This window comes from Protomyctophum bolini, assembly GCF_963924005.1.
Source record: "Protomyctophum bolini genome assembly, chromosome: 10".
Taxonomy (NCBI): Eukaryota; Metazoa; Chordata; class Actinopteri; order Myctophiformes; family Myctophidae; genus Protomyctophum; species Protomyctophum bolini.
Genome location: NC_137871.1, coordinates 10,196,131 through 10,224,113, shown reverse-complemented (window position 1 = coordinate 10,224,113; position 27,983 = coordinate 10,196,131). Strand labels below are relative to the sequence as shown.

The 27,983-nt window shown below is 41.9% G+C and overlaps 3 protein-coding genes across 4 annotated transcripts; 2 read left to right on the top strand and 1 right to left on the bottom strand.

The window, feature by feature from the left end:
• The first annotated feature begins 5,284 nt into the window (after window positions 1-5,284).
• Window positions 5,285-7,557, top strand: atp6v0e1 (ATPase H+ transporting V0 subunit e1). The gene is made up of 4 exons (XM_080773791.1): window positions 5,285-5,508; window positions 6,189-6,236; window positions 6,988-7,095; window positions 7,244-7,557. Exons 1-3 carry the CDS (start codon window positions 5,405-5,407, stop codon window positions 7,079-7,081), a joined length of 246 nt encoding a protein of 81 aa, XP_080629917.1. The 5' UTR covers window positions 5,285-5,404; the 3' UTR covers window positions 7,082-7,095; window positions 7,244-7,557.
• Window positions 7,558-7,882: 325 nt separating this feature from the next.
• bnip1a (BCL2 interacting protein 1a) lies at window positions 7,883-22,363 on the top strand (the record flags this gene model as incomplete). 2 transcript variants are annotated; one of them, XM_080773929.1, is made up of 7 exons in its annotated part: window positions 7,883-7,963; window positions 12,363-12,455; window positions 12,738-12,829; window positions 12,909-13,013; window positions 13,547-13,665; window positions 15,266-15,469; window positions 22,325-22,363. In XM_080773929.1, 6 exons carry the CDS (start codon window positions 7,883-7,885, stop codon window positions 15,460-15,462), a joined length of 687 nt encoding a protein of 228 aa, XP_080630055.1. In that variant the 3' UTR covers window positions 15,463-15,469; window positions 22,325-22,363. The 2 variants fall into 2 exon arrangements, with proteins under 2 accessions (XP_080630055.1, XP_080630054.1); XM_080773928.1 differs by lacking the exon at window positions 22,325-22,363 and having other exon boundaries at window positions 15,266-16,776.
• Window positions 20,082-21,793, bottom strand: nkx2.5 (NK2 homeobox 5). The gene is made up of 2 exons (XM_080774847.1): window positions 21,329-21,793; window positions 20,082-20,836 (listed from the first exon to the last, which is right to left on the bottom strand). Exons 1-2 carry the CDS (start codon window positions 21,702-21,704, stop codon window positions 20,211-20,213), a joined length of 1,002 nt encoding a protein of 333 aa, XP_080630973.1. The 5' UTR covers window positions 21,705-21,793; the 3' UTR covers window positions 20,082-20,210.
• Window positions 22,364-27,983: the final 5,620 nt, after the last annotated feature.

Below are 27,983 nucleotides of genomic sequence, written 5' to 3'. Positions count from 1 at the left end.
TGGCAGTTACATGCCGGACAGCTTAAACGGTAAGGGATCAACTAAGGACAATCCATAGATAGAACAAACCTGTGTTACAGAAATCACCACAAGGGTATCCGAGACACCACCGTGGAGCATGCTAGGAGGTGTGGTGGCGGTGGGAGATCTCTACAACACTGAGCAGGGACCCCAGGTAAATCACAACTGCGGCACTGTTAACCCATTAAAAGTGTCATTTTAGATTATTGCATTGGATACCAGCAGATATACAAGCTCATATCTGCTATTTGTGAACATTTTTGACAAATCATGAAGATTTGTGGTCTGCGGCCATTTTAAGAACTACTGATTTAGAAGGGATTTGTAGAATTGGGCTCGGGTGCTATTGGGTTAACGGTAACCCATTCTGACCTGAGATCAGATTCTAACACAGAAGAATGGTGGTTCTTTAACGCATTTTGACCTGGGATCAGATTCTAAAAATGTCTTCTAAATCCTGACGGTTTTCAAAAATAGCAGACCTACAAGCTCGTAGCGCTGTGCTATGAGCTTGTACATCTGCTATTTTTCAATAGCTAAAGCATAACATAATGCTAACACCAAAATGGGTTAATGAAAAAAGACGGTCACACTAAATTAGTAAAATTTGATAGAACTGAACTGATCAATAAAAGTTGTATAAAATGGCTGAATGCTCATCAAACTGGAAATTTAAAAGGTTGAGAATCGCTGTTCTAAATTAAATGTCAGGTCGAACTACTAGTATTGATTATGCAGTGAATGATTTGAGGCATGACAATGGTGAAATGTATTGAACCACAACCTCTGTGCAGGTGGATGAGGAGCAGTTCACTACATCAGCAGTGGGAAGGAGGGAGCCAAGCTGATGTGTGGAGGAGGCGTGGCCATCCAGCCCACCGTGTTTGGAGGATGGGGAGGATTCCACGATCCGGCATGGAATCAGGGCAGACATTTTTATTTCATACCTTACACATATAGAATTGTGTGGATTAATACAGAATGCTTTTATTTGTACTTTCATGAGAGGATTACAGTTTGTGTAAAGTTTAAGCACTTGAACTTCTATGAGAGAATTCGATTGTATTTTAAGGTTAGGCACTTGCCACTTAGCCAGTTGCACCACCTCAAACTAAGTTCAAACTTAGTCTCGTTATAGCTTAATCCTTAATGGCTTGACTTAAAAGCCATATTTAGACCTGAGGATGATTCTACAAATTCCTTCTAAATCCTGACAGTTTTCTGAAAACCCCATGTTTCTATGTCAGTGGTTCTCAAACTATTTCATGTCAAGGACCTCCAGAATTATCTGTATTTAGCCGCCGACCCCATCTGAAAATTATGTAATTCCAGGGACACCCCCGAAGCAAAGGTTTGAATTAAAAATGTTTCCTCTGAAAGAACATAGTCAAAGATTTGTGCCACATTTTCACGATTTTTCAAAAATGGCAGATCTACAAGCTCGTATTGCGGCAGATCTGTCATTTTTCAATAGCTAAAGTATAACATAATGCTTAAAACGCCAAAAGGGGTTCCCGTCCAAAATGGGTTGATGGGAAATCCTGTCAATTTCTTCAAGAGTTTGTGTGTGTTACTGAGGCACAGACACATTAGGGTCTATTCATTGGGTACCTAAATTAAATAATTAAAATAAAATCACAACCGTATGAAGTGAGGGGTGCTGTTATCATTATACATCAACTGAATTTATGTGATTGGTTAGCAGATTTGCTAGTCTACATAATATGATGTAAATTTTCCCTTCATTGTCAATGGCATTCAATGTTTGTGTTGCCACATTTATGTCATATTTGAGGCACATATGACCTAATTTCTCCTTTCATTGAACTGAATACGTTATTGGTTAGCCGATTTGCTCGTCTACATATCGTTGCTGTCGGGAGGAAACCTCATAATGTTTTACACTTATTAGTGTATTGTTATTATTAACTTCTATTGTGATCAATTCAGGTGCCAGTGGTGGAATGTAACTAGGCACATTTAATTAAATTTGTACCAACTGGGCACAATTTATTTCTACTTTTACTCCACAGCCACTACATCTCGGAGGCATATTGTAACTGCTGTAATTTGTATTTAATTTCAGTTATTGCTCATATATGCTTATTCAATGCATGTCAAAGTTGGGCCGGAAGTGCCATTGTTTTGGCTAATGCGGAACCCCTTATATGGCCGTCTGGTGTTGGGTAGACATAGGTGCACACCTGTCACTTGACACATTTATTTTCTTTCATATATATTTATGTGCTGTATTATGTTTATGCCATGTTAGTCTAAGCATTTGTGTGTTTACCAGTTCATCGTTGGTTTCAATAAATCCAGCAGTATGCAGAACAACTGATTCATTTTTGCACAAGAGCTGAGGGAGTGATACAAATGATAATTGTTTCAAAACTTTAGTTATAGCTACTTAGCTTTTATACATTTGAAAACCTGTGAAACGGGACCTTCTGCATAATGAGTACTTTTTACTTTAGGTACTTTAAGTATATTTTGATTGGACTCTTACTTTAACAGTATTTCTACAATCTGGTTGGTACGTTTACTTGGTAAAACAGACACTTGTGCCCATAGACCAGAGCCAGGCAGTGCACTGGAGACCTTCGTTTCCCCAGATGGCCTCTTTACCCATTCACCATTTTGATCATTCCACATGCGGCACATTGGTCAGTGTCTATTCTATTCAACCCTATACTGTAGTTAACTTGTTTCTCAAACCTTTTAATGTTAAAAGTCCATAGTCTTGGCTGCCACATGATGTAATAACGAAAGCCAGATGTCAGAGGGAATAGCACCCTTCAAAAACTAGGGTGCCAAAATAATTCTAATATGTGGATCAACATGGGAACAGTGTAGCCCCAATGTGCATCTGAGACTTCATGTCGCCAGCCACTGATGGTGTCATCTATATGGACTATATCTCTGCTGTCGGGAGGAAACTCCAAAATTTTCATTTTTCAAGAAATGTTAATTATACATTTTTCAGGAAATTAAGAACCTTCATTTTTAAAACAAAGCAATACTGCCTCATCAAAGTTGGTTTGACTTTATACACCGTATTGTCAATGACCTCCATGAGAGGGGGAGAGGTGGTGGAGTTGGATGCTTTAGCAGACATTTTGATGGTCCAATGGAGTTAAGTGGCTTTGTACAAAGCATTTTTTACTACTTTCCATTGGTTCAATATTTGTCTCCCGTATTTTCATGTTTTTTTTTTTTGGTGGTAGACTGCAACGAACGCAGAGACAAGGTAAGAATGTAGTTCATCAGTTTGGAGTCACCCTGAAAGAGATCCAGGGATCCAGAAAAATGTCAAGTGTGACAGTTATGGTGGTTAAAAAAAGGTTCACTGGATAATTGCTCAAGTTGTAAAGGAGAAGATCCAAGAACAACAGACCATACCGGGCATGATTCAGACCCTACATAGTGTTTGAAGTTCACATTGACAAAGGAATGAGTATTCTCCAGCGCTTTAGTCTATAGGCCTAAACTAAAACGGAAATGATGTCCAACTCTGCTTGGGAGTGATACATGTAATATGCATGTATAGGCTAATAATACATTGTATGCATCTAAGACTACAACAGAACATCGGTGAGTTAGATTCACCCACAAGATAGAGCTGCAAAAATGCAGGTAATGTTTCAACTCCAAAAACCCAGAAGTATGAACTGAAGACTGGTTTCATGCTGTAACTCCACATGTCCAGTAGGTGGCAACAATGGTCTATTTAAAGAAGGTACTTGGGGATCGTTTCATGTCCACTGCATGTCAGCTGCAAACATTCTATTTCTATGTTCTCACTAGAGCAGTGGTTTTCAACCAGTGGTCCTGGGACCACTTGAGGAGATAAAGTGTTTTGCAAGTATGCAAAGGTACATTTTAGATTGAAAGATGTATTAAGTTAACAATATGCAGAATAGGTACACTAGTTAAATTGCAGATGGTGTTTAGTTCCAATTTGTCTGCTCATTTATTTTTCCATAACTTCCAATTTCACTAGTTTATCCCTGTATCATTGTATGGGTTCCTTCTTCTGATTAGATGAAATTGATATCCTGACCTGAAAATGTATGTTCTGTTTTAGTGTTTACTTACTGGGGAGACAAGGACTTAAAAAAAAACCCCGCTATAGCAATGATTATTATAGAGCAATTTAACACTTGTTAACCTTTAATATACAAACCTAGCATTTAATAAAAAAGAAGTCTGGAAGGCAGGAATATTGTCAGACCCATGTACAATACTTGCTCGTAAAACAAAATGGGGAAAAAGCAGCACTCCAAAATAAAACATGCAAGACTGGCTCAGATGCAATTTCTCATTTTATTGAGAACGCTAAGAAATGTATGACAATACATAGGAAGCCTTCTTTCCACCCTACCATTTCATTTGTTAAATGAATACAGCCCTCTAGATTAAACATTAAATGAATTACAACATTAATAGACTGTTTTTTTTTTTAAGTCTGGCAACCCCACATGGATTATTTTGCGTATACCTACACATGTTAGTAGTAAACATCATTACTTTACATAAGTTGAACGTATATGCATTGAGTCCATCACCCCTCCTTTAGACCTATTATTTTTGTGTTTTAATTTGTCTGTGGGCAGCTCAAAGGGGGGGGGGGGGGGGGGGGGGGGATTCTAACTAAACTTCACTGGACATTTAATGTTTAACAATTGAGATGTTAGAATGTTTCCACTGTGAATAAATACATTATAAAACATTTAAAATATATATATATATATCCTGGCAAATTATCTGCCAAGAGTACTTTGGAAACGGGGGATCAAATCTACGGTAATGTTTCTCAGTTGCACAATGTATTACTGACTGGAATCAAATGTGCCTAGTAGCCCTATACACACACACACACACACACACACACACACACACACACACACACACACACACTGGAGCAACGCCCCTTATCTTGGAACACCTTTTCACATATTGCTGGCAGTCAGACACTGTTGCTTGCCTCACACACCTTTAATACGTCACTCGAGTACAGTTTAGTTCAGTTCTGTAAAGGAAATTAAAAAATGTCCACAGTCGACTTTAATTAATCGGTTAATTCAAAGCAAAACAACTTTTAGTTTTCACATCATCCAGACCATCATTCAATTCAAAGGAGAAAACAGTTTGACGGTTGCCTCGCGACCAACTAGCCAACTAGTGAGCAACTAGTCAATTACACCGCGACCGACCCTCCAGGCTATGGGAGCTGCTTCATTGTCATGTGATCCGTGCTGCAGGCTGTTCCTGGATCTTTACTACTACACAGCTGGAAACTTTCCTCTCTAGTCTCCTGAAGTTTATACTTTTATATTTAAGTCTTCGTGTCGACCCAAATCCAACCCATCGGGAAAACAACATGGCAGAGCGGGGTTTTGTTATTACTATTTCAGTTATGACGCTGATTTGGGCTATTGTTGGAGGAGTGGTACCCTGGTTAATTCCCAAAGGACCAAACAGAGGGTGAGTACAGTAGGTTAGCTTGACTATAGCTAGCATCTGGACAGAAACAAACATCAAAACATTAAAGCTAACGTTAGTTGAGCTATTTGTTTGTTGATAAAAGTGGGGTTTCCGCTATGTTTCCTCTACGACCCTGCGAAGTGCAGGAACAACTTGTTTAATTTGGCAAAGCTCCTATATTTTACATAAGCAACTTTAACCAAAGTATGCTAAGTCTTTAGCTTTAGCTCAACTTTAGCTTTGTTTTGTTGCTTTCTGTTATTGTACTTTTGACATTGTGCGCCAATATGTTTTGGCCAATATCGTGGAAGTCTTCTAACGGGATTAACAGCCCGAGATTAAATTTAATAAAATAGTTTTACTGTGTGGGAAAATGTGCCTCATTTTGGAACTTCTCCTTTGTTTGACTGTTTCTCACTTCAAGAAGAGAGATCACAAGATCACATGTCACAAATGAATGAGCCATGGATGGCTTTATTGCTCATGTCATAAACAGATACCTAAAAACAGCTTAACCACTTTGACAGTGGTGACTGTGGTGTCTCTATTTTGAACATCATGTAACTGAAAAAAGAAAGTCTTACAACTATGTATATAGCAGGATTTAAGTGGTCAAATGTTCTCATTAAAGATATAGGAGGTTGAGGTGTAACCATCATGTCTCTCTTTTCTCCATGCAGAGTGATAGTCACCATGCTGGTGTTAACTGCAGTCTGCTGCTATGTGTTGTAAGTGCTTCCATGCTAGTGGGAACTGGAACCTAGAATCTAATCTAATATTCTGTGCTTCTTTTTATACATCGATTACATGACTGCATTTTTATAACTGGTTTTAATGTACATTCACTTAACATTTGGATTAATGTTATTGTTTCTTTATTTTCTTAGTTTTCTTTAGTTTTATTGATTGACAACATTGTAAATGACTGCCAAATTCTCTGAATGTTATATTTGAATGCAAGTATATGCATAGTACATATTCACCAATGCATAATACAGATTAATGTGAGATAATTATGTTTAATGTGTAAGACACATTGAGACTATTCTGCAAACCCATAATGGATCATTAAGTTCTACAGCTCAGCCTCTATTTTCATTCTCCTTTAACATTAACCAATTCAACTCTTTGCAAACATTGCAAACTCATAGCAATCAATCAATGCAGACAGTGTTATTTGTAACAGAGTCTATGTGGGTTAAAGTGCCTTTGACTCTGTCAAAGAAAGACCTTAGTTAGTTTATAGCTGTTTCTCAAGAATAATGGAGGCATTCTGTCTCATGGTTAATTCAGTGTCTTTCGGTTAGGTTACTGAGCATTGCAAACGGTGTCATGTTGCAACTCAGATGGACAATAGATGGCGGTAAAGGACAGGCAACTAGTCTCAACTCTCATGGAACAATGTGAAAAATAATGTGTCATGTGTGTTTGCTGTTTCCAAAGTTCTTTAAAAAAAAAAAAACATGTTCTGTCCTTTAGCTGGCTCATAGCTATTCTGGCCCAGTTGAATCCGCTGTTTGGACCGTCTTTGAACAACGAAACCATCTGGTACCTGTACTACCACTGGCCTTAATCCTGACTCAACAGGTACACACATATTGCTTATCTCTAAACAATTAACTGTAAGTTGCAGTCATTTATCTCTAAACAATTCACTGAAGTTGCAGTCGGCGTAGCCTACATTGTTTGTGGTTGTGACCCCTAGAACTGTATTCATTCTATAAACTTCCTGCAGGGGACGACTTGTTGGATGGACCATTCTTCATATTCACTCTACTAACCTGCCTTAAAATCAGACACACGTGAACCTGTGCAGAGATGTCTACCGTGGTGCCTTGTACAAACTGTTTCCCAAAGTCCTTCTGAGAGAGATTTATTTAATGTGCTTTACTCAAACATACAGAGAGCCCCTTTCTTATATTGTGTATTATAAATTATGTGTGTGTGTGTGTGATACTGATGACTGTTGAACCTTGCTGCAAAAAATGTAATTATTTGTGTTGTTTTTCTTCCCCTATCTGTACCTCAACTGAAACAAATAAAATAAGTAAAGTACAAATGCCTAATTTTCTTTAGGTTGTCTCACAGACAACTTGCTTCAGTATACAAGAATATATGTAACGTCATTCAACATCAGGCTAGTGAGGCTACATCCCTGCCTGCTAGCTCTGATCCATAAATGCGACGGCATTGGAGCTATGGACCAGAGCTACCTGCCTGCATCATGGGCATAGACTGTTAAAAAAATATATATCATAGGGGGGACGGGACGACGACTGCATGTGTCAATATCGACGTGGGCTCCACACACCACGTGACATCAGGTCATCTACCGGCTTCCTGCTTGCCGTAGCGAGTTGACCAGACTGCAAACATGGCGTCTTCTGATGTCCACGTCCGAATATGTGAACAAGAAATTCTCAAATTTGACCTAGAAATCAAGGCTCTCGTTCAGGTATGTATGGCAAATTCATATAAAGTCTCAGTGGTAATGTATTTGAGGCCAGACGTTTACCGTGTCAGTCATGGGTTCATAGTGTGTGCCTGTGTGGTGGTGGTGGCCGTTTGTGCAAGCTCTTCTCTCCTACCGAAATAGCAGATAATGATATACAAGCTCGCGAATCGCGATGCGATGCGACGCCTTGTAAGCTTGTAGATCAGCTACTCACATTTTTACAAATGCAGTGAACGGTTTGTTTTCTCAACACGCAGTGGAAAAATATTCACAGAATCAAAGTCAAGAATTTTCTCTTGTTGAACAACTAGAATTTCGCCGGCCTTCGGCCGGCGAATCCTAGTTACATTGCAGCGCAATATGGGAAGAAGGAAATTCTCAGTAGTGTGCCCTGCACATATGTAGTAACGGATGGGTTATAAAGTATTAATAATAACAGAAAGTGTTTTTTATTTCTCATAAATACGCAAACATGGTGAAACAACTACAGTCACAGAGAGCAGTGCCAAGGTAGCTGCTGCCTGCTAACGATGCAAACAACAGCCTTGCCTGTCGTGTGTGTGTGTGTGTGTGTGTGTGTGTGTGTGTGGGGGGGGGATAGCACTAATTTTCGACATTTTACTGTGTCATAAATATTTACATCTGTAGCCTATATTGTGATTACATTTGACCGTACATTTGACTCTTGTGTTATATTCTTGTGAAATATTCAGTAAAGTATTGTGGTGAAATATTCACCCCAAGTTGATAAGATATGCAGAGAATATAATACCAAGAACCCCCAGTTTGAAATGCATTAGGCCACAGACCCCCATTTGATACCATTTGCTCTCTGGGAAAATCAGGGTCCATTTGGTTCCATTTGTATGCTCTTGGAGTATGATGACTGCTAACAGTATTATCATAAAATATGTCTCAGTTTGAAGATTCAAAAAAACATATTTCATATGTGTGAGCTTGTAAAGTAGAACGTTCAACCTAGAGACAGTGTTGCCAAGTCTGATCATTATAAGCTACTTTGGACTTGTTTATCTATTGGTAGTCCTTGACATGGAAATGTTTGAGTTCCACTGCTCTGAAACAACATTAGACAACAAAGTTTGACAGTCAACACTATAATTGATTATTTTAAGACTAATTTCCGGACCATTTCTGATTTACCTACTTTGAACTGGCCTATTAACATTTTTATAGACCTGGTTGCTTGTTTCACTCTCACATCCACGATATGTGGCAACCCTGGTTTGTTTTGGTTTGCGTGTGGATGTGTTTTTGTGTTGCTTTAGCATCTTTATCACAGTAGCTATCAGAGGTTGCAGCAGCTGCTGCTGTCATGAAAACGCAAGTTTCTGTCCCAGAAGCTCACGTTAGGTCTGCGCACACTGTATGTTGCTATGGCAACCTGTCATCAAATGCTGCTAACGTTGTGGTCAGCACTGTTAGCATGTGTGCTATCAGGCAAAAGCTGAGATAGATATAAAACTACTGGCCAAAATGTCATACAAAACACAACAACTAAAATCGGAATGTAATTGTGACCTACAGACCATCATGATTTGCTTGCTGGACCTATAATTAATTTATTTGCATTAAATTGCCACTCGCCCATATAAATAAAAAGCAATAGCCTGCATGTGTGTGTGTGTGTGTGTGTGTGTGTGTGTGTATGTGTGTGTGCGCGTGTGCGCAAGACAGACGTGCGTGTGTGTGCAGGCTGAGAGCTGGTGACTGTGATTGACGTGTGAGCTGGATAAATCAGTGAGAGTTGGAAAAAGCGCCCGCAGAGCCAACTCGCAGGCAGTGCCTCAGGCCAGATGCCCGAGAATCGGTACAGGAATCTCTGGGTCACCAGTTTTGGTGTGACACACACGGCTTCCACATTTAGCTTCATACTGGGTGAAAGTGGCGTTCCAAAAATTATTTTTCCCCTCGGAATTCTTATTCACAATGAGATGGAGTTGAGGTGTTTGTGTTTGCTTGCTGGAGCTATAATTAATGTATTTGCATTAAATGTCCACTCGCGCATCGAAGTAAAAAGCAAGATGGCTGCCGATTGCGAGCGGAGAGACGGTGAGAGTAGTGACGTGTGAGCCGGGGGCGGGCCTCTGACAACAGCATGAACACAGGGCAGTGTTGCCAGGTTTGCGAATTGTAAGCGAGTTGTAGTGTGTGCAAGTAGCCTGGTTAAAAGGCCTTGTTTCTGCCCGTGTTGGGGCAACAGAACATGTCGACCAGTTTCTGTCAACCGCTTTTGGTCAGGTGACCAACTCCACAAATGTTAAATTAGATTGACTTGAATTGAGATTTTTTTTAATATATAATGAACAGTACCCTGATTTATTATCCAATGATTAGACAATATAAAACCATAAGGAATTTCACAACCACCAATGTAGCATAATCCATTTTTGCAGATATAACTGTAGGCTAAGCTACACCATAAATACAAATGGCATTATCACACCCGTGTGAAGTGAGGGGTGCTCCTAACATTATTCATTTCATGAACAACTTAATGTATTATTGGTAGGTTAGCCGATTTGCTCGTCTACAGATAAATTTTCCCTTCATTGTCAATGGCATTTAATGTTTGTGTTGCCACAAATTTACATCATATTTGAGGCCCATCACATAATTATGACCTAATTTCTCCTTTCATTGAACTGAATTTATGTGATTGGTTAGCCGATTTGCTCGTCTACATATGACGTACATTTTCCCTTCATTGTCAATGGCATTTAATGTTTGTATTGGCAAATATTGAGACGTGTGGGGACAAAAGCTCTATATAGGAAAAATCTCACCTGTGTGAAGGAGGGGCGCTCTTATCATCATACATCATTTCATTCTCAACCAATGGTACATCTCCCACCAAAAACACGCCAGCTAATTTCACAATTGGCGTCCTCACTTTTGTCTTCAATGTTTGTTTACCCACTTCTTTTTGTGTTTACACAATGTTTTTGTTTACGCAAATACTCAAAGCTGGGCATAGGAGGGGCTAGCGCCACTCAAAAAGGAGAGCACTGAGTTTCTACTACTGTCTAGTGTTTACTATACAGGTGCTTTTAATGTTTTATGCTGTTGATTTTTATGTTTTATATAATGTTAATTTGCTGGTATCTTGAGGACTCCCCTGGATAAGAGAGAAGTCATCTCATGGGGCTATATCCATAGTTGTCGGAGGGGAGGGTCATTTGGGTCTGAATGTCCCACACTATAGACCGATTCAGAAACGGGTCTCATGGTCGCAGCTCGCAGGCAACGTATTTCCTGTAGGCGGAGACGACACATCTGTGGTTTCCCCCGCACCTCCTACTACAGTGAATGGAAAAGTGACTGATGTTAGTCTTGCCTTACCTGCTTTTTACTAACACTAACATTACAAAGATGCCCAGAACATTGGGATGAACCTGTGTAGTTTGTGGCTGCTCCAACAGTAGTGGCAAACACAAAAAAACCCGGAATGTCAAAATATCTACCGCGGTGGCTGAGACCAGAGCCATATAGTAATGGTTGAGATAAAGCAGTGAAAGGTCCTGAAAGATACATAACGTCAGTCTTACCCAATACCCAATCTTTCTGTTTTAGGAACACAAGGCTGCTGTAATTTATACATCATACTTTAATGCTTAGTATGAGGTATAAAGTACAGCAGCCTTGTGTTCCTAAACCGCAGATATGTCGTCTCCGCCTACAGGAAATACGTTGCCTGCAACCATGAGGCCCGTTTCTGAATCGGTCTATTGGGGAATGACTCTAGCAATAGTTCCCATTTTGTCGTGTATTGGCTGCCACTGCATGCTCGCCTCTTGCCGCAATGACCATTTTATATGACCATGACTATATACTACCTACCCTAGATGCAGTAACTGCATTTGCTCTCTAGTCTCAAGTAACTCTCCATCTCGAATATTGTCTCCTCACTTAATTACGTCCCGACCGCGCCACTGGCTATATCTGTGTACCGATGTGTGTGTATATATAAAGTTATAATTACGCACTTGACCTTTGCTGCATGTCACTCCCCATCTCTCTTGGTTTAGTTTAGTGTATTTGATCATCTTCACAGTATCCAGTACAAAGTATACAAAGGTGATCAAAGGGAATTGGCTGAAGCTAAAAGCTTATGTGCCTATTCTACTTACAACAAAACATTTTTTAAGATATACTCAACATAGTTATCAGTTTCGCAATTCATAAATCAGAGACACTGACACTCCCCCCCGTTTCCTGTCAGTCTAGTCTACTATATACTATCAAATCAATACAGGCAGAAAAGGCCCAACATATCTTTAAAAATATATAAATAAAGGTATAATAAAAACCTGAAATACTGAATAATGGGTTATTGTAAGAAGAGTGTCTCATCTATCTTTGCGCTGAATGTCTTAACCAGGATGTGCATGAATGCACAGGACCTCAAGACAAGCTGACAGAAGTCAACTCTCAAGTGAAGGAGAAATTCCATAACGTCAGATTGCGGATACAGGTAAACGGACAACCATGGAATGTCAAACTAACTTGCAACAACTCCCAATAGTACACAGCACTGACCTTAAAGCGTACCATCCAGAACTTGTTTTAATTAAAAATGTGCTATTGTTATCAATCTGTACGGTAGAGCATGTTAATACTATAACTAGTACATCCTGCAGAGGTATAGGAGGTGGTCCTCCTACTCTTCCATTGAGACATTTAGACCCTGGTGCCAGGTAGGATGGCCACTGGTTGGCCTCAGGTTCAACTTGCAACCTGTACGTTTCTCTCACAGGATTTGGAACTAATGGGAATGGAGCAGGATAAAGAGTCGGACAAACAGGCTCTGCTCAGCCAAGTAGAGGGACACAGGAAACAGATGCTCAGGTGATGATACTTTACTCAGAAATGGTGTAGAACTGCCTTAGAAAGTGTGTGTATAAACAATGTAATTTTGTCCTTGCAGTAACCAGACGGCTTGGAGGAGAGCCAACCTGGCAAGCAAACTAGCCATCGACCACCTGGAAAAGAAAGCTCTTCTCAGTGGAGATGACAGTGCTTTGAGACAAAGGTATGTATTTGTACGTATTGTGTATGTAATTGTAATTATGCTTGTCAGATTTGATGCACTAGTTGGATGCCTATAATTTGTTTGTCTACTTTGTATACGTTAATGTTAACACACAAAAATCTCAGTGTACAAACAATAGCCTAGTCATTTGATATTCATTATAGCAGATAACAGCTTTAACCGTACTTATTATACCTTGTATTACTGTGTGTGTGTGTGTGTGTGTGTGTGTATATATGTGTATGTGTATGTATGTATATATGTATGTATAAAAAAATGTTGTTAAACATTGTTTGGCAGAGTTTTGCATTGATTGATTGAATACTTTATTATTAGACAGACATTTAAACGGCACGAGGTACAGTCATAGATTTGCGCTAAAAGGATAACACAAAAAGGTTGTTTCCATTTTCACTCTATATACACGATACCATATGAGCAACAAATAATGCAGTCTTTAAATCCTGGATTTTGGAATCTGCGATCAATGCATTTGCCTGTGTGCCAGTTAATGTCCCTGTTTGTTTGATCAGGAAGTTGACCAAAGAGAACATGGCCCACACGTCCAGTGACATCACAGAGAGCCTGATGAGCATCAGTCGTATGATGTCACAGCAGGTGACACAGAGTGAAGAGACCATGACCACCCTAGGTTAGTGCAGTGATTCAGGCCACAGACCATTTGAGCGAATATAAACGATCTACAAGCTCACAACGGATTGTCACTCGTGAGCTTGTAGAGCTGCTATTTTCTGTGAATGTATTATGTCAAAACCCACTGTCAAAACTGTTCCTTTGTGTGGGGAGGAAGCCGGAGAATGTTTACGCCTGTCACAAAGATGCAAAGTGATATTATACTATATATGTGATACTGTGATACTATGTGACTTTTATACCATTTAGGGTATAAAACCTGAGTATGACAAATCCACAGACGGGTGCCCTGGTCGCAGCCCAGGGATTTCCTGTAGGCGGAGACAACATATCTGTGGTGTAAACAGCCAGCTCTTCTACAGTGAATGGGAAAGTGACTTGTGTTCACATGCTCAAACGTTACTCTTTTACCTGCTTTTTACTAACACTAACTTTACAAAGATGCCCAGAACATCGGGACTTACCTGTGTAGTTTATGTTTATTCGTAACCTTATTCTTTCAGTCATGACCCACACTTCATGACCATAGGTGAGAGTTGGAACGAAGATTGCTCGGTAGACAGAGAGCTTTGCCTTCTGGCTCAGCTAATATTTGACATTCTGTTTTTCTCCAAAGTTTAATTTTTCCACTACTGTTGGAGCAGCCATAAACGACACGGGTAAGTACCGATGTTCTGGGCATTTCGAGTTAGTGTTTGTAAAAAGCAGGTAAAAGAGTAACGTGAGCAGACACTTTCAGTCACTTTCCCTTCACTGTAGTATTAGGACTGACTTTTTACACTGCAGCTATGTTGGTGCCAGCTACAGGAAATAAAATGGCTGGCAATGGCCGCGTACAGTGGACGTCTCTGTGGATTTGTTTGATGGGAGATTAATCGGCAAACACATCGGTATCGGCCAATTCTAGTTGTTTTTTGATTAATCGGCATTGGTTCGATTAATTAATCTGTCCGATTGTCAAGCCCAAACAGCTTGAACAGTTCTAGAAGCTCACAATATTAAATATAAGGTATTAAAGTTACATCCGACTTGCCTAAGCCTGAAGTGCAGATACCCTGTTACATGTTTTTTTTTCAGAATGGACAAAAAGATTATACATTTTTTAATACAGAATGAGATCATCGACATCTGCAATATCAGTTATCTACCATAACGGCAATTGATTATATCAGATATCGATATCGGCCAAAATGTCTCATTGCCACATCCCTAGTCTATAGGTGTGCTATTCTCATTAATGGTTGCCCTTTCTTATTATTGTTCATGTGGACTGACAAGGGAAACATGATTTTGACAGACATTTTGTGATGTCTGCTAAATATTGCAACTGCATGGCTTGTTTTCATTCCTGGGTAAGAAAAATCTACATATAAAATAACAAAACAGTTTTTTGCTTTGTTAAAGAAATGGCTGAGTTTGAAAAGGTTAAATAGAATTTCTCAGTAAAAAGTAAAAAACTATTTTTTTTTCCCACTGAGATGCAAATCTATTCTGCATAGCACAAACAAGCAAGACCACCACGCTAATCGGTGTGTTGCGAGTGTGATCCATTGACAGTGTGCTGACCAGTGTTTGTTTTCTTTGTTGGGTGTTTAAAGCGACCTCGTCCAGATCGGTCCAGGAGACCAACGAGGAGTTCAAGGCCATGACCGGGACCATTCAGCTCGGCAGGAAGCTCATCACCAAGTACAACCGCCGGGAGCTCACCGATAAACTGTTAATCTTCCTGGCACTGGCTCTGTTCCTCGCCACGATCCTCTACATCTTGAAGAAGAGACTCTTCCCGTTCCTGTAAAGAGCAGGTACTCTCCACTGGAGACCTACATTAAAAAAAGCATGTAAATATACTGCGTACGGTAGCCTATACCGCACCTGCTCAGAGTCACCACAGGTTATTTAAACGCAGATCGTCATCACGGCAGATGTTGTGCTTTACGGATGATGCGTAGAGTATGCTGTATGTGGAATGTGAACAGTTCGCCAGAATGGCTCAAGGGAGTGCAGTAAGATAAAAACCTGTAAACGGAGTAGATTACGCCTACAGTATACACTTACTAACTGTAATAATTCTGTGTTTGAGCCTATAACTTTCTTCAGGAGAAGATGGTAATTTATTTTTCTCTTAAAGCTTGTTGAAACCAGTTGTGGTTGTATATCCTACATTAAAGTCTCAGTAGTGCTGTGCATTACATGACATAGTTTTGGTTTATATAGTTCATACCACTCTTTCCTAACTTTATTTTATTTTATTCCTTTTTAAAGGGGACATCAGAGATGTTGTTTACAATTTTAATGCCACTGTAATTGCAGTTTAGTTTTGAATATGTACTACTTTACCGGTTAAAATACACATTCCATAAAAGGAACCCTGGCTAATAAGACAAATATTTGTTAATATATTATAATTGACCTCTATAACTAAAATCTAACATTTAAAACACCTTAAATATTTTATTTATTTCATAAATTGATAATCTTAACTCAATAGGGGGAACTCCTACAACCTTGTGTGGTCTAGCCCTATGGAATATATGGAATGCACGTGTAAATAAAAACAACGTAATACTTCCTAAGGTTAATATGAGCATCAAAGCAATATTTTAAATACATTTTATTAGCACATACATTCCATATATTCCATAGGGCTAGACCACACATGGACAAATGACATCATCAACGTGCGACATGAGTTCTCCCTATTAAGTGAAAGATTATCAATTTATAAAATAAATACAATGTTTAAGGTGTTATACATTTTAGTTATAGAGGGCAATTATAAAGTATATGAAGGCATATTTGTCTTATTAGCTAGGGATCCTTTTCACTGAAATTAGTGCAAATCATAGAAACACTGGTATCACTGTTCTGATACCTGCTTGGGACCTTCTTTGTGTACATACAGTACATGCCTAAAACATACATCCAATATTTTGGACTCTTGCTTAACCATTAGAATTCAACCAAAATAAATGATTAACATTGTATACTTGATACTTTATTGTCATCTGATATCATTCATGTTTGGACTGGGTGAAAATTCCATATAGTCTTATTGTGTAACTTATTTTTCCCATAAATCATTACATTATTATTATTATCATACTGTAATAATATAAGATTTATCTTGATTAAAGCCCAAGTTTGTTGCATTATTTTGTTGTATTAAGTTACCGTAACATATACCATATAATTATATAAGAGAAGGCTGCTCCAATCTACATTGTAAAAATGAGGCTTAAATCTAAAACGATTCAATGCAATCTCTTCATGCCAAGACAGTCGCATCTGAAAAGAGCAACACATAATGACAAAAAAAGACATGAAGCACAGCCCACAATAACTATAAAAGGACCTTTTTCAGTGTAAGAGTTATAGGAGCACATAGTGAAAGCTGGACCCAGATTTGTATACCAGAGTTAAACACTTGACGTGAGCACTATTTATTTTTTACTTTGACGTACGATGCGGCGTCCCGTTGTGACAATACCATAAGCTCACAATGCGTCGTGAGGTTGTAGATCAGTTCATTTTTGCAATCTTTTGAAAGTTATTGACAAAATGTCCATCTAGTATAATGACATGCCCAAAGCTATATAGGGACGAGAGTTTGTTGGATGTTACTGTGACGGCTCTATACTGTCTTCTGTGTGTTAGCCTGGCACTGACTGGACTGTAGCAGAGCAGAAAGGCTCAGAAAAGCAGTGGTAGTCGTCACATTGGCAGCGATAGGGAACCAATGCGTCTCTGCCTTTCTTCAGATAAGACCCGGAAAAGCAGATTATTCCATCCCCGTTTCCCTCCAGCCTCCCAGTGCGGGTGGCTGGGCGATGCGAGGGGGGGGGGGGGGGTATTTTTAGGCCTGCGTGGCTGTGTTATCTGCTGTTGCCTTTTCAACACCTCAGAGCAGCGGGCGTCCAGAGTGGCTACATGACCTCCCTCCCCTTTCCACTAGCGCCTGACATTGTCATTTCTGAAAATAAAATCTATACATATACAAATGTGGGCAAGTTTCACTGTCCATACGCATGCTGCAAAGTCTCATTGGATGTGTCGTCTGGAGCAGAGTCGGTGTGTGTGTGTGTGTGTGTGTGTGTGTGTGTGTGTGTGTGTTTGAAGAATGTGCTATAATACATGCGACATAAGACAAAGCATTGTGTGTGGAGAGAGCTAAGAGATGCCTAAGCATCTCTTTACTCATTTAAAGTGGTGGCAATTGTGCTTCGCCTATTCCTATAGCTGCACACACTTAGGCGAGGCTCCTGGCCCTATGTCAAGCAAATTGGACTATTCTTACATTTAGCGTCGTGATAGGGCCAATCAAGTGGTGAGGTGTGCCACATCTAGTGGATTTGGGTCTTATAATGGTGGTCAATGTCGTACGCCGCACAGAGAGAGAGACGTATACGAGCTCTATTGCATTGTTGTTATTTCACCACCTATTCCATACTTTACAGTGAATTGCAAAAGACGCAGATTTACAAGCTCACACTGTGTTGCATTGTGACAAGTTGACCTTGCAGATTGAAATGTTGGGATATTTTCACCTATGATGGCCAAAACATGGGCTCCATGTTGAAAGTGGTTAACTATGTGCATTATGTTGCTGATTAGTCATGTAACTGTGGATCTGTATATATACTGTAGGTTTATTGTAGACATTGTTGATGTGCCCATTTGTTATTGTTAGCTCCAAAGCTAGATATATGCTAATGTGAATTTGTTAATTTTAGGTACAGAATAGAGGGTGACATCATCATACCGGGGCCTACTGAGTGACAAAAAAGTAGGCTACTTTCTGGCATTGACAGTACATCCAAACAGAAAAGTTATATCTGATTGCATTAAACAACGTTAAAGTCACTTTATGCACATGTGCATACCTTCTATTGTAACTTTTAAAACACCTTAATAGAGCATCAGGATTTCTCTATCCAGTCCACTTCAAAGTTTGGATAATACGTATAGGCTAGTTGAACAAGTCAAATCAAATATAGAGTGTTTGCAGTCACAAATTATGAATAACTTCCTGTAAATGAAACATAAGCCCTATTTAAGATTGTGCATTATTCGGTCTCTTGTAAGTATTATACTGACTTTACTGACTGCAGACACATAATGTATAGCCTCTGTGAGCCTCAAGCACTTATGGTTTAGTGAATTAGATCGGAGTGTTTTAGCCACCCTTGCGTCCTTACAGACCTATACGCTTATAGATCTGCTATTAATATGTAAATTTTTGGTGAGGGAAGAAAGGAGTTGACTATATGACTAAAGTATAGCAGCTGTTCAGAAAAATATATTTGATAGTATGATGCATTGTGTTCATCATTGCAGCTGATCTTAATTTATTATAATCTATTAAACTCTATAGTAGTTTATACATTTCAATGGCTGATATTGATTTAACTCAATGTCTGCCAAGGACTTAATTAAGTCAATATAATACATTTTTTCAAAAATAAATAGTCTAGTAAAGGCCATCCAGCCCACAGCATATATGCATACAGACCATTAGTTTGAGTGCTGCTCACCTCATGTGAGCTTTTACATTTTTTTACTTTATACATTTATAAAAGGTATACCCTCTATGGTTCACAGCCATATTAGCAGGAATGCGTTACTGTCAAACGGTGAACTCTGTGTCCTCCGTATGATCGACTGTGGGTTGTAAATGTGTAAACTCAAAGCCAAACATCTTGAAGGAAGTTTTCTAATAGCCTCTTGAACACTTTAACCTGACAGTAACCATGATATGTTTCACCCGAGTGTTTCCCCCCCTTTGATTAGACCGTTAATTATAAGTGCGTCACCCAAGCTGCAGGCATTGGACGGTTTTCCTTTTCAATATTTTACCGTCTTTTTTCTTGTATGTGAATACAATAATTATGGGCTGTCGATATTTTAATAGCAATAAAATAACGATAAACATTGTTTTATTGTTAATATTATTATTGGTGCATTTAGCATATATAGATATTAAATTAAAACAGAAAATTATACAACATACATTGACATCGTAGTGTATAGCCTATATAGCCATTCCGTTGTTTAAACATCAGAAAGTGAACTGATCTTTATGAAGAAAGCTTTATTTACATAAACAACAGGTTAATATTGGTCTCATGGGTTCAAATTAACGGCAACTGTATAGGCCTCATGTATATGATTAAGATGAACCTATAGGTCTAGGACTACAGTTTGGTGTATTTTCGTTATAGCCTGGCCTACTTAGGCCTACAATTTTGTTAAACTTCCCTATGAGACGATCACTTGACATTAAATGAAAATACATTTAAACGCAACAAAGTTGATGCTGAAAATAATGCAAATCTGTTTCCAATCAAAGCATTGTTAAGTGAACACGAACTTACTCAAACGTTGCAGTATAGTTGATTGTATAGGGAATAAAATGAAATAGCCTATACTACACAATTAAGCACAATTTAAAGCATGCATGTGTGCGAACACGTCTAGGCTATATACTTCTTATTAATTATGGTGGATTATTTGATGATATTCTGGCCGTGCGTATAGCCTATATATTTACCACGTCCTAATGCCATGTAACGAAGACACTCCACTACCGGAGGAAAACGTGTTTGGGACATTATTGAGCTCCCCCAGTCCGCCAAAGTTCATGTAATTTCCGTTGCTGGAAGACCCTTGAATCGTTTGCATCGTGGCCGCTGCTGCTGCGGGATAATTACACGTATAGTTCGTGTTGCACCCCGGGCTGCCGGGGTAGTTGCTGAACGCCGGGTAGCTGTTGTACGCGAAGTGGTTGATGCCCACGTTGTAGGGCGCGTTGTAGGCGGAGGAGTCCGCCAGGCACGGCTTGCCGTCCCGCACCAGCACCGGCACGGAGATCCGCCTGGGCGGCGGCAGGCCCACCATCTCCAGGCTCTGGTCCTGCCGCTGGCGCTTGCACTTGTACCTGCGGTTCTGGAACCAGATCTTGACCTGGGTCGGGGTGAGCTTCAGCGCGCCGGCCAGGTGGTCCCTCTCCGGAGCGGACAGGTAGCGCTGCTGCTTGAAGCGCCGCTCCAGCTCGTAGACCTGGGCCTGGGAGAAGAGCACCCGCGGCTTCCTGCGCTTCCTGGCCTTGGGTCGGTCCGCATCCTCCGCCTTGATGTCGGCCGCGCTCTCGGTCGGAGCGATGAAGTCTTCCTCTGTAGCATGCATGCCATGACAGAAGGCAAAAGAGAAAGTAAAAAATTAGGCTATATGCACGGTGGTACCTTTTTTTTTTTTAGAATCCTATTACATTTGGCGATTTAATTTGTAGGAGGCTATATAAGCTAATTTGCCGTTCTAAACAAAGTTATAGGTCTACCGGTATACGCAATACGCGTCGGACAATGAAAACCTATATGGCAAAACGCACAAATTCATATTAATTGGGAAATGTTATTTGGACAAACATACGGTATAAGCCTATATATCTGTCAATTTTGGGTATTTGATATAATACTAGTGCGTCGCCTATAACATTCATATAGGCCTACGTTAAATTATATTTACATAGCCTATACTACATTTGCTCAATCAAGGCAAAATATACTGATATTTTAAGCACTTAAGCTGTAGTTATTCGCTAAATTGTAGGCATATAATTATAGGCAGCGGATGGATCACATTTGTATTACCATCACGAAACTCACCTTTCCTGTGCTTTGCGTCAAAGCAGTCGGGTTTCCCATGGCCATCTTTTACTATGTCCATATCGACGAAGGATTTCCCATAAAAGGTCGCGGCGAAGTTGAGCGCTGAGCTCCTGCAGGCTCTGGCCTCGTGGTGGTGGTGGTGGAGGTCGTCTCCAAACAGCGAGGCTGCTCCGGGGCCGCCGGGCGGCATCTCTCCCCGGAGCGGCTCCTGCTTCAGGCGGCCCAGCATGCAGGAGGAGGTCGGCGGCAGAGGAGCGCAGTCCATCCGGGGAGGTATGTCCAGACTAGAAACCAAGTCGTCATGACTCTGTTCCAAGTTTAATATATCCTTTACGGAGAAGGGAGTGGAGGTGCTGCTGAGGCTGGGAAACATTGCCAAGAAAAACGCGCACACACGCGCACACACACCTATTAACCTGTCATATGGAAGCGACAGATAGACGCCTCAGAGACTTTCCACCTTCCTCGCAATATTTACTGCAGCTCAAGTTTGTTATTAGTTTGTTCTACTAGAATGCTCTTGAGGGAGTGAAGTGTGCATTTTGAATGTCAACTGTCCCACTAACTTTTTTGTCTTGGTCTCCCTTCCCTTCCCTTCACCGTGACGTATATGTGGAGAGGAGGGGGGACTGTAGGGCTGGGACTCCCAAGTGACGTAAAAATGATGCCTCCTGTTAATTGGAGTTCGTAATCGTCATTATATACGTACAATTAGACAACACCAGAGAACAAATTAGCCTATATGTCTTCGGATATATAGCAGTGATCTGTAAATTTGAACGAGAGTCACGAGACATGATGACTTGAAAATTGAAATTCAGGTTCAAATACAAATGACATCGTAAATCATTAAGGAGCTCTCTCTCTCTCTCTCTCTCTCTCTGTGTGTGTGTGTGTGTGTGTGTGTGTGTGTGTGTGTGTGTGTGTGTGTGTGTGTCGCGCGCGCGCGCGAGGTGTTGGCATAATTTTGTTTTGGGGATGTGGTCCTAATAGTTGAATCCGGGGGGGAAACGGTTGAGACCAGCGCCAGGGGACTGGTGGTGCAGACGCGGCGTGGTCCCCGGACACGGAACCTGAAACCAGCAGCAACACACTCCGCTGTCTGCCTCCAAGAGATCCTGGAGCCACTGGCCGCCTTATCTGGACGTGATAACAGATGACAACAAACCTGCACCTTCCCACCCACGCTGTAGGCCATGGATTTCAAGTGTCGCATGCGTGACACACACATTAGTATTTAATTATAGCCCGCGTGTTTTAATTGCACCGAAAAACGTGTCATGTCGAATTGTTTATTTACATTATTTTTTGCATACAGGCCTAATATTTGATAAACAATTAAAGTTAAAGGATGTGTCTCTCCAGAGTGCTGCATGCATGCGCTCCAAACGCGGCACTGGCAGACCAATTGGTGGCCACGCGGCAGTAAATGATTTAGGCCTAATTGAGTACTTACTGAGTATTGTATAGGCTATATTGTATAGCCTATATAGGCCCAGTTGAGTATATTGTTGCCTTTGAGAACATTTTTACTTTTAGGACTATTTGTATTTTTGGATATAGGTAGGCCTACTTTCTAAGGAAAAGGTATACTACATTGTGAATTAACCACTTAAAGTCATATTTCAATTAGGCCTACTATATACTGTGAAAATAGCATCTAATTGCAATGCGGTGAGCTTGTAGCTCGGCTATTCTCACTATTGATATTTCTAGAAAATATAAAACAAAACAATGTTGCATTTGTAGGCTATTTTGAATGCCCATGCGTAATTTAAAAGCATAATATGTATATACTTTTGATACTCATTAACTGCCAGTAGTCCTGCACGCACATTAACACACATTTGACTGAGCAACTTTCACTCAAGAGTACAAAATGACCACCTCCGTGTGTTGATGCAGGAGTATATCTGGAGGCTATAGCTACTTTGACTCAACTATGGGGTTGAGTAGGTATAGGCTACTTTGTCCACCACTGCACTGCCTATTAGTAAAGCCTATGTGGAGACGGTGACAGGAGACAGACAGTATTATCGTTTGTTTTATCTCCAGCGTTTAGCGCAGCCACGGGGTAAATGGGTCCCCCTGTCTCCGACCCAGCCACGGTGTTTATAGTTTTAAAGACTATTTGCGCGCCTCACGAGCTGATGAATGGCTGCCCGAGTCTTTTTCGGGCGCAGTGAGAATCAACACTGGCCTTTCTCGTGCTGCAATAATTGGTGATATAAAGTAAACCATTACCGGGGGAGAGGAATACGGCATGGAAAATGTTTTGTGCGTGCATATGGTTGACTTCCATCGGTCCTTTCCTGTCCATGAGGTTTGTTTGACTATGACTCCTTATAGGCTAAATAGCCTATTTCATAATATCGACTACAACTACAAGTGTGGAGATATGCATAGGAACCTATGTGTGCAGGTACGGGGGACACGTTAGGGGACGCACCCAGGTTCAGAGGTTACTTTAGTTGTCAATAAAGCTACACATAAGGATACATACACGCCAGTCTCGTCTAGATTATTATACAGAGTTGATACAGCCTGTTACAACAAGTAGCTGCCTATACAAGCAATTATTATTCCGCAAATTGCATGCCTGTTGCAACCACATCAATTCCGCAGTTCGGACAGTAGCCCCATGCACTCACTTCTTGTCGGCACTGTCTAGTGAGCTAATCTAGTGAGCTAATTTAAGGCTTCCGGTGGACGATCTCTTCAAAATAAGAGTACCTCTAGAGTATTGAAAAAAAGTTTAATTTGCACATTAAAACTACAAATTAAGCATTTAAATGATGCTATAAGACACACATTATGTTTCTGTGTAAAAACAAGTAATTAAATAATAATAATAATAATAATAAAGTTATCTAAATGGATAAATGCTATTCACTGGAGTGCATGGACTTCATAAAGTGGACACTGGACAAAAGACGGCTCCGCGAGGCAACTATCTGGACATACCCACGCGTCCGGGGAGATGTCCTCTACCACACCCCACTCTCCGCTAAGCGGGAGAGGTGTAAAATTCACAGCAGCAGAGCTTCTACTGGGGTCAATGCAAAAAAATGTACCGTTTCCGGACCCAGAATGGACACTGGACAAAGAGGCCTCCGCGAGGCAACTATCTGGACATACCCACGCGTCCGGGGAGATGTCCTCTACCACCCTACAGTCTCCGCTAAGCGGGAGAGGTATAAAATTCACAGCAGCAGAGCTTCTACTGGGGTCAATGCAAAAAAATTACCGTTTCCGGACCCAGAATGGACACTGGACAAAAGACGGCTCCGCGAGGCAACTATCTGGACATACCCACGCGTCCGGGGAGATGTCCTCTACCACCCCACAGTCTCCGCTAAGCGGGAGAGGTGTAAAATTCACAGCAGCAGAGCTTCTACTGTGGTCAATGCAAAAAAATGTACCGTTTCCGGACCCAGAATGGACACTGGACAAAAGACGGCTCCGCGAGGCAACTATCTGGACATACCCACGTGTTCAGGGAGATGTCCTGTACCACACCCCAGTCTCCGCTAAGCGGGAGAGGTGTAAAATTCACAGCAGCAGAGCTTCTACTGTGGTCAATGCAAAAAAATGTACCGTTTCCGGACCCAGAATGGACACTGGACAAAAGACGGCTCCGCGAGGCAACTATCTGGACATACCCACGTGTTCAAGGAGATGTCCTGTACCACACCCCAGTCTCCGCTAAGCGGGAGAGGTGTAAAATTCACAGCAGCAGAGCTTCTACTGTGGTCAATGCAAAAAAATGTACCGTTTCCGGACCCAGAATGGACACTGGACAAAAGACGGCTCCGCGAGGCAACTATCTGGACATACCCACGTGTTCAGGGAGATGTCCTGTACCACACCCCAGTCTCCGCTAAGCGGGAGAGGTGTAAAATTCACAGCTGGAGCCCTTCTACTGGGGTCAATGCAAAGAAATTACCGTTTCCGGACCCAGAATGGACACTGGACAAAAGACGGCTCCGCGAGGCAACTATCTGGACATACCCACGTGTTCAGGGAGATGTCCTGTACCACACCCCAGTCTCCGCTAAGCGGGAGAGGTGTAAAATTCACAGCAGCAGAGCTTCTACTGTGGTCAATGCAAAAAAATGTACCGTTTCCGGACCCAGAATGGACACTGGACAAAAGACGGCTCCGCGAGGCAACTATCTGGACATACCCACGTGTTCAAGGAGATGTCCTGTACCACACCCCAGTCTCCGCTAAGCGGGAGAGGTGTAAAATTCACAGCAGCAGAGCTTCTACTGTGGTCAATGCAAAAAAATGTACCGTTTCCGGACCCAGAATGGACACTGGACAAAAGACGGCTCCGCGAGGCAACTATCTGGACATACCCACGTGTTCAGGGAGATGTCCTGTACCACACCCCAGTCTCCGCTAAGCGGGAGAGGTGTAAAATTCACAGCTGGAGCCCTTCTACTGGGGTCAATGCAAAGAAATTACCGTTTCCGGACCCAGAATGGACACTGGACAAAAGACGGCTCCGCGAGGCAACTATCTGGACATACCCACGTGTTCAGGGAGATGTCCTGTACCACACCCCAGTCTCCGCTAAGCGGGAGAGGTGTAAAATTCACAGCTGGAGCCCTTCTACTGGGGTCAATGCAAAAAAAATACCGTTTCCGGACCCAGAATGGACACTGGACAAAAGACGGCTCCGCGAGGCAACTATCTGGACATACCCACGTGTTCAGGGAGATGTCCTGTACCACACCCCAGTCTCCGCTAAGCGGGAGAGGTGTAAAATTCACAGCTGGAGCCCTTCTACTGGGGTCAATGCAAAAAAAATACCGTTTCCGGACCCAGAATGGACACTGGACAAAAGACGGCTCCGCGAGGCAACTATCTGGACATACCCACGTGTTCAGGGAGATGTCCTGTACCACACCCCAGTCTCCGCTAAGCGGGAGAGGTGTAAAATTCACAGCTGGAGCCCTTCTACTGGGGTCAATGCAAAAAAATGTACCGTTTCCGGACCCAGAATGGACACTGGACAAAAGACGGCTCCGCGAGGCAACTATCTGGACATACCCACGTGTTCAAGGAGATGTCCTGTACCACACCCCAGTCTCCGCTAAGCGGGAGAGGTGTAAAATTCACAGCAGCAGAGCTTCTACTGTGGTCAATGCAAAAAAATGTACCGTTTCCGGACCCAGAATGGACACTGGACAAAAGACGGCTCCGCGAGGCAACTATCTGGACATACCCACGTGTTCAGGGAGATGTCCTGTACCACACCCCAGTTTCCGCTAAGCGGGAGAGGTGTAAAATTCACAGCTGGAGCCCTTCTACTGGGGTCAATGCAAAGAAATTACCGTTTCCGGACCCAGAATGGACACTGGACAAAAGACGGCTCCGCGAGGCAACTATCTGGACATACCCACGTGTTCAGGGAGATGTCCTGTACCACACCCAAGTCTCCGCTAAGCGGGAGAGGTGTAAAATTCACAGCTGGAGCCCTTCTACTGGGGTCAATGCAAAAAAAATACCGTTTCCGGACCCAGAATGGACACTGGACAAAAGACGGCTCCGCGAGGCAACTATCTGGACATACCCACGTGTTCAGGGAGATGTCCTGTACCACACCCCAGTCTCCGCTAAGCGGGAGAGGTGTAAAATTCACAGCTGGAGCCCTTCTACTGGGGTCAATGCAAAAAAAATACCGTTTCCGGACCCAGAATGGACACTGGACAAAAGACGGCTCCGCGAGGCAACTATCTGGACATACCCACGTGTTCAGGGAGATGTCCTGTACCACACCCCAGTCTCCGCTAAGCGGGAGAGGTGTAAAATTCACAGCTGGAGCCCTTCTACAGTAGAAGCTCTGCTGCTGTGAATTTTACACCTCTCCCGCTTAGCGGAGACTGGGGTGTGGTACAGGACATCTCCCTGAACACGTGGGTATGTCCAGATAGTTGCCTCGCGGAGGCCTCTTTGTCCAGTGTCCATTCTGGGTCTGGAAACGGCACTTTTTTGAGTGTTGACCCCAATAGAAGGTCTGCTGCTCTGAATTTTACACCTCTCCCGCTTAGCGGAGACTGTGGGGTGGTAGAGGACATCTCCCCGGACGCGTGGGTATGTCCAGATAGTTGCCTCGCGGAGCCGTCTTTTGTCCAGTGTCCAGTCTGGGTCCGGAAACGGTACATTTTTTTGCATTGACCCCATTAGAAGCTCTGCTGCTGTGAATTTTACACCTCTCCCGCTTAGCGGAGACTGTGGGGTGGTAGAGGACATCTCCCCGGACGCGTGGGTATGTCCAGATAGTTGCCTCGCGGAGGCCTCTTTGTCCAGTGTCCATTCTGGGTCTGGAAACGGCACTTTTTTGAGTGTTGACCCCAATAGAAGGTCTGCTGCTCTGAATTTTACACCTCTCCCGCTTAGCGGAGACTGTGGGGTGGTAGAGGACATCTCCCCGGACGCGTGGGTATGTCCAGATAGTTGCCTCGCGGAGCCGTCTTTTGTCCAGTGTCCAGTCTGGGTCCGGAAACGGTAATATTTTTTGCATTGACCCCAGTAGAAGGTCTGCTGCTCTGAATTTTACACCTCTCCCGCTTAGCGGAGACTGTGGGGTGGTAGAGGACATCTCCCCGGACGCGTGGGTATGTCCAGATAGTTGCCTCGCGGA